The 7,451-nt window shown below is 29.5% G+C and overlaps 1 protein-coding gene across 1 annotated transcript; it reads left to right on the top strand.

The window, feature by feature from the left end:
• Positions 1-1,953: 1,953 nt before the first annotated feature.
• LOC121115466 (cuticle protein 21-like) lies at positions 1,954-2,292 on the top strand. The gene has a single exon (XM_040709643.2). The coding sequence runs from the start codon at positions 1,954-1,956 to the stop codon at positions 2,290-2,292; it is 339 nt and encodes a 112-aa protein (XP_040565577.1).
• Positions 2,293-7,451: the final 5,159 nt, after the last annotated feature.

The raw sequence follows: 7,451 nt of genomic DNA, 5'->3' as shown, positions 1-7,451 counted from the left end.
AATTTTTGTACTTCCTTCTTCGCCCCCCCCCCCCAAACACATTTAATTAGTATTTGGAGACCTGATAGGTTAAATTCGAATTATATCTTATGAAGCTGTGAACAATTCCGAACGATGAATAATTCCGTAGTTGGGAAAAGGAATTAACTAACAACTGCCAACTGATTTTGAATCTTGTTTTTTAGTTTTTCTTCCTTGGAGGAAAGGTTATGTGATACAACAAGGGTCTCCCATGGGGTGGGCTGCAGGGGCTGTAGCTCTCCCCAAAAAATGAATTTTTGCTTTTTACTGGAAAATTTAATATTTACTTTTTATTTTTTCAAAAATTAAATATTTGAAATTTCATTTCATGTCAAAAACTTTAATTTTCTTTGAATCGGTATAGATTTTGAATTATTTTTTTTGCCAAAAAATTTAATATTTCATAGTATTTCCCAAAAAATTAATTTTTTGGGAATTACTATGAACTTTTGAAGAACATTTCTACAAAATTGCATGTTTAAAATTATATTTTTGAATGTTTTTCCCAAAGAGATAATTTGTCTAATTTTTTTTCTAAAAATTTTAATTTCTTTTCTAAAAATTTTAATTTTTTTTCTAAAAATTTTAATTTTTTTATTTTTTCCCCCAAAAATTTAATTTCTCCAATTTTTTTTCAAAAATTTTGAATTTTTGAATTTCTTTAAGAAACAAATATTATCCTTCAGATACCTCCGTACAATGAAAATATATACGTTTAGATAAGGAGCAAGAGTATTAGAAAAGTCAACAGATAACAAAAGAATAAAAATCTTTAAATTTTCATTTCCGTGGATTACACATAGTAAATAACTATTTGTATAGCCGACATATGATTTTATCAAAAAAGGGATAATAAGATGAATTGTATATATGTAAATTTCTATCAATTTTCTGTATATATATGTAGGTACTCTTATTATTTCTTATACAAAACATTATTAAAGAGGCAATATGGATGTTAAGAGAATACTCGTATCAATATGTTGACAAATATATATAATTAATAAATTACCTTTTAAGTAATTTTATTAATACACTACTGCAGGACACTCCAATAGTGGGAGCAAAACCTTCAACAATTTCAGTTAACATCTTAGTACCATATTTAAATTAACAAAAACCTTTACATACAATTTCTTGAATGTTTTAAAGTTAACAAAGTCCACAAGTTTTGAATCTTATAGGGTTTTTTCAACAGGGAGGCTCTAATACCTATCTAAAAATTGTCGGAGCACTCCATGTTTTCTGGATTCAGTACTTAGACTTGGGAATAGGGCATTCTACTTCAAGACCAAATAAAGTATCCAATCTTTGAAGCCCAAAACCAAACCCTTGAATATTTCCATCGTGTCCTATTCAGGTCCTCGGAAAATAAAGGATACTATATATCCAGAACGAAAAATTATAACATTATTTTAAAAAAATAAAAATTAGATCAATTTTGAATTAGTAAAGTACGGAAATTTTAGATATTTTAACATCCTTAATACATGTAAACATACTAATTATTTATGATATATTAGCGAAACCTTACATGAACTACGAATCAAAATGGAATATGATGACCTTAAATAAAACTGTGGCCTTAAACACAACTGTCATTTGCAAGGATTTAAATGCAAATGATGATCGACAAATGAATGAATTGGAGATCAAAGCCTCTTCATACGTAATTCAATCCTTTTCCAAATTACGTACGCAAAATATGCGTACATATATCTGTTGTAGGAAGTGTTGGAGGATGATGCTTTAAGGATGTAAGACGGGCGTGAAGTAATAAATGCGTTGCTTCACCTTCAAATAAACAAAGCAGGAGGAACGGATAAATCACGAAAACAGACTATAAATACACCTCGCAAACAAACCAGGGAACATCATTTCGATCATTAACACTTCATCAACAACTCAAAAAGCTCATTAAGATTCCTAAAAATGTATCCCAAAATCTCGATTCCCCTCCTTCTTCTCGTCGCTCTTTCCGCTTCTCTCGTAATCGGAGATGACTTCCGCTCCGGTTCATATGATACCCCTGCTAACTACAACTTCAACTGGAACGTTCAAGATGACTACTCCAATAATAACTTTGGACAGGAAGAGACTCGCAATGGAGATAATACCGTTGGATCCTACTTTGTGGCTCTCCCTGATGGTCGTATTCAAAGAGTTACATATACAGTTGATCCCTATGGTGGATATCAAGCCCAAGTTACATATGAGGGTGAGGCTCGTTACCCCACTCCAGCTAAGCAAGGAGGTGGAAGATACAATTAAGGATTGAGTTTCAGTTATTTATTTGTTATATCTACTACCTATCTATCACTATGTATTATTTTGTTCAAATCCTAAAAATATATCAGAAAGAAACAAATTGAGGGATTTAGCTTATTTTGAAAACATATATCGGAGGTTAATCAATACTAAAGAATGATCTATCATTTATTATTTCATTATATGAATGTTATTCGAATGTTTACAGAGACTTTTCATGTGATGTCAGCATCCTTGATGTCGGTCATCTTGGAGGAGGTATAAAAAACCGATTTTTTCTGAATAAAAAACCTTTTGTACATTGCCTTCGAATAGTAGCTTATAAGGCTGAGGAATCAAGCTCTGAGTCACTCTTGGTTAACAATAAATGGATTTTGCTTTTAATTCAAAATATATTTTTATATTACAGTGTTTTAACTTGACGTCAACATTGTTAAAGTCTTGGGTACCTTAACAATCCAATTTTATGAGCATCCTTTCTTTATTGAGTTGATATGGCAAATGTAAAGACTATTGTCGTGTGTTAAATGTTCAAATGGGACTCACAAGTAAAATGACTCAAAACGTTTCATGTATATCTAAAAAGGATTTCTCATCTCGTATAGCTTTATTATACATCGGATCCTAATATATATTTAAATAATATGTAATAAATTCTTTTCTACATATTGTAGCCAACTTTTATATTTGCAAGGACCAGATATTTTTGACCAATATCTTACTATCCTCGTTCCTTATCGATCCAAAGCAAAATGAATAAAAACATAATTAAGGAAGACCCCATCCTTTAGGGCTCAAAGTTGATAATTTTATTACATCAAATGAGCAAATTTCCAGTAAGCCTTGATTAAAATCCATAAAATGGCCTTCTGAATGAATAAAAACTTAATACCTGGATTAAATACTACTTGATGGTAATAATAAACAGTGATATGATGATTATATCAAAGTGACATGTACTAAAACTCCGTATAAAAGGACTCAAATGTTACAATTAATTATTTTCTGTTCGAGTGGGGACGAAAAAAGTAAAATAAATAGAGAATAATTAAATCTTATTTGTTCCGTTGTATTTATAAGAGTTATTTTTATTTTTTTACAATATGATAATAAGATTGTCTAACAATGTATAAACATATTTTTAATATTTATTTTTTTTTTTGGGGGAAGCTTGGTTTCTGGATTTTTTTGTTTTTAATCCTAAAGATAAATTTCTTTAAAAAGGACTTGAAAAATTAAATTTTTCGAAAAAGAACGTGAAAAAATACCAAAATTTCAAATATTAAATTGTGTGGAAAAAATGTGAAATATTAATTTTTGTGGAGAAAAATTTAAAAAATCTATAGCTATTCACAGAACGTTATAGCTATTTCAATTTAATTTTTCATATTTTGGAGAAAAAATATGAAAAATTAAATTAAATTTCAAATATTAAATTTGTTGCAAATATATTCAAATATTTGCATTTTCTAGTAAAAAAGCAGAAATTACTTCTTTTTTTTTTGGGGGGGAGGAAGTCTATAACCACTCCAGCACACTCCTTACAGACGCCTCTGATTTTAAAATCAGTTGTATAATAAAACTATATGATAGAGGGATAAATTTTTTGATAGACATTAAGGTTTAAGTACTTTAATTTGTTGGTCTCATTTTGCCATCCAATAGTCCACTATTTTCTTTAATAATACTTAAAAAAGGATTTCGTTGTTAATTTTATTGTCAAGGCCCCCAAAATGTAAACATGCTATATAGATCTTTTCATTGACGTCATAAATAGCATCATTATTAAAGGTTACCCCCTTTCGGGATCACATATTTGATAGTTTTACAACATAAAATGAACCAATTTTAAATAATCTTCATCCAATGGTTTTAAGAATAAAAAAGACTTAACATATAACACCTGCATTGAGTACTACTTAATTCCAATAATAAACAGTAATATTTGAATGAGATAAAATTAATATGTACGGAAAATCTTAAGAAATGACTATATATTTGTATATTTTTTTTTTTTTTTGGGGGAGGAGGGGGGGGGATCGATTAGGGACAAGAACGGTAGGATAATTAAAAAATGTATACTATTAATTCCTTTTTAATAGTAAATTTCTATCTACAATAGGAAAATGAGATTGTATAACGATGTAATAACATAAATTTTTTTAAGTACATTTTAGAATCAGATATATGTTATAATAAAACTAGGCAATATGAAGGTAGACTTTTGATTAAACTGTAAGGTTTAAGTCCTTTGATTCGTTGGTCTCATTTTGACATCCAATAGTTCACTATTTTCTTTTATATTAATGAAAAAAGGATTTTATTATTCTAAAAATGTGTTGTTTTGGCACTTTAAATGCCCCACAACAAGAATGTTGATGTCACATAAAAACGGTCCATAGGTGTTGTTCATTACCAGGAGATTGATGTTTCATAAATAACTTCATCCAGATATTCACAAAAAATGAAATTAAATCTTTTCTAAAAGTAAAAAAGTTAATCTGGGGAAAATGGCTTTAAGGAAATTCCGAAATTTGGGAAAGGAGTTTAAATGGTTCAAAACTAATGCTCTACATAGTTAATTTGTAAATAATATAATGCAATTGAGTAAACTTTATAAGTATTTATAATTCAAAATCCCCAAAAGTAAGCAAACAGGAATAAATAAGTACAAAAAGTTCATGAAGAACCTAGTTGATATTATTTAACATTTTACATGCCTTTGAGCCAAAATCAAAATAACAAATCAATTGAAAAATTCCGTCCATGAAGGAATTAAATACATAAATAGATATACTCATCATGTTTTGCTTGGAGCCACGAATGATAATACAGAACTAAATGTAATCAAATAACATATATAAGTATCTTTAGAACGGATTTGTTTCGCCATCATGTAAAGAAGATATCCTAAGTCTATTTATAGATAGACAATGTACTGAAGAAGGGTATTTCCTTTGGGTAATACATTTTCTTATGAAAAAAAAATAAAAAAACACTTCCTATCGTACTAATAAAGTCAATATAAAGAGTTAGTTAGGGAGTTGAATAATTCGATTCAGAGTTTTTAAAAGGTTTTGAAATAGAGGTCGGATCCCGGATCTGTGCCTTCTTACTCTTTTGATCTTAGAAATATTTTTCCTTCTTTAATTCCTCCCTATTTTCCATTTGTCTTCTTCATCAAATTTATAGGTGAGATACAACAGTAATGGCTAACTTGGTTAAGTTCGAGCCTATAATAAAACAAATGTGGGGTATAAATCATGTGGCAAAATTTACAAGAGGCAGAATTACCAAGGCGAAAATATTTGCAGCAAAATTAACGGCGGCGAAAATGTTCGCAGCAAAATTACCTGTAACGAGTAAAAGCGTATCAAATCACTCTGTATCAAAAATGATATTTTAGCTCACATTTATTATAATTATACATATTTGACAAAAAAATTGAGAGCGTTTGAAAAAGAGTAATCTGAAATGGAATAAATTCTCGAGTCTTAGCTTTCCATTCACCAGCCGTCCTCTTTTCCCCGTACATGTACTCTCTTTACATCATCTCCAAGGACTTTTAAATAAATTGACTAAATTTTTAATTTATTGGGGACAAGCAGTTGAATATATTTGGAATTTAAAAAAGTAAATATTTACTTTAAACTAATAGCAAAGAAGGTTTTTTACAAAGAAAAAAATAAGATCCAAAGATTATTTACTTGATTTCTAGAAATATTAATTTAGTCCTTCCCCCGCTATTATTGACACTGATTTGACCCCGTGTCTTTTATTTTCGTATCTCACACTGTATCGGTTATTAGAGCACCCCTATGGAGAACCTGGAGGAATTCCAGAGGGGAAAGTTTGAGAATTCACTTTGTTAGAATGAGAGATATCCTCAAATGTTATCTCATTTAATGTATTTGCAAGTGGGGGCCCAATTATATATCAGGCGTATCTGGAAGAATATTTGGGGGGGATAAGGCTGTGACTTAAATTTTCCTCTGTGTGGGGGGGGAGGACTTTTTGTCAATTTTAGCATAAGGCTTTTTATATAAATACCAAATTTGGGAAATATCTTTTTTTTTTAGAAGAGACAAAAGACAATTTAAAGAAGAAGCATAATCAGACAATTTTGACATTTCCAATTTTTTAGGCATGACAATTTTTATTTATTGACATAGTTATAGAAATTACGCAAAAATAGGCGGCAAAAAAATTGAGAAACATTGGACTGGAGGCTGAAAGATTAATCCGATTAACGGGCATATATTCGATTAATGAAGGCCTAGAAAGTCAAAAGGGAAGTTTTAGGCTTATATTAGTTAATATGCCATGAAATGATATGATCATAAATGAATTCATATTCATGAGCATGTAGATTCATTTTTTAAGAGGCAATATGAATGAAATGAAGAGACTACTTATTAATTGCAGAATCCGACGTAAATCCCCATATACTCAATCGAATAATTATAATTGAATGGTTATAAATACAGAATATTATGTGTAATATTGGGAATGAACTGCGGTTGTAGGTATTACATGTGTTCCATCATTCAAGAAGGGAAGGTCATGATGAATACTTACATGAATACTATTATAACAATATATTATGTTATGTACTGCTATTATCTCTACAAATTGAAAGACCGTAATTATATATTTCATAGTTTTTTTCATAAGCCTTCATTCAGCAACAATAGATAAATTGTATCAAAATAGTAGTGTGTACTTAGATACTTATGGGTTAAATATTAATATCCCTAATTGCAACAATACCACGAAATGCCCGGGTAATTAAATCTGGGAATAAACCAGACTGTTTGAAACTGTTAGTGCCACCTACTAACTGATATTATTTTGGTATATAAAAAATTGATTTTTTACTATATTTAATGACGGGGGAGGACATGGCCCTCAGTTGTAGTCCCAATTCGTTTCCCTCAGATTTACTACATTTATGAATCTATTAGTAATAGACACTGTCCGATAACAATTTTTTTTTTTTTTTTTTTTTTTTTGGTTCTTAAGGGATTTTTCCGTGACCAATGTTTCCATCCATCTATTAACTGATGTCTTCCTCCACCCAGTAATACGTTGAAAAAAAAAATTAAATTATTTTTCCGAAAAAGATAATACATTTCAATTTTTCGATTATGATTATGAGGGTT

Source organism: Lepeophtheirus salmonis, chromosome 3 (genome assembly GCF_016086655.4).
Source record: "Lepeophtheirus salmonis chromosome 3, UVic_Lsal_1.4, whole genome shotgun sequence".
NCBI classification, from domain to species: Eukaryota; Metazoa; Arthropoda; class Copepoda; order Siphonostomatoida; family Caligidae; genus Lepeophtheirus; species Lepeophtheirus salmonis.
Note: the sequence above shows the minus strand (reverse complement) of the source record. Positions and strands in the feature narration are given on the sequence as shown.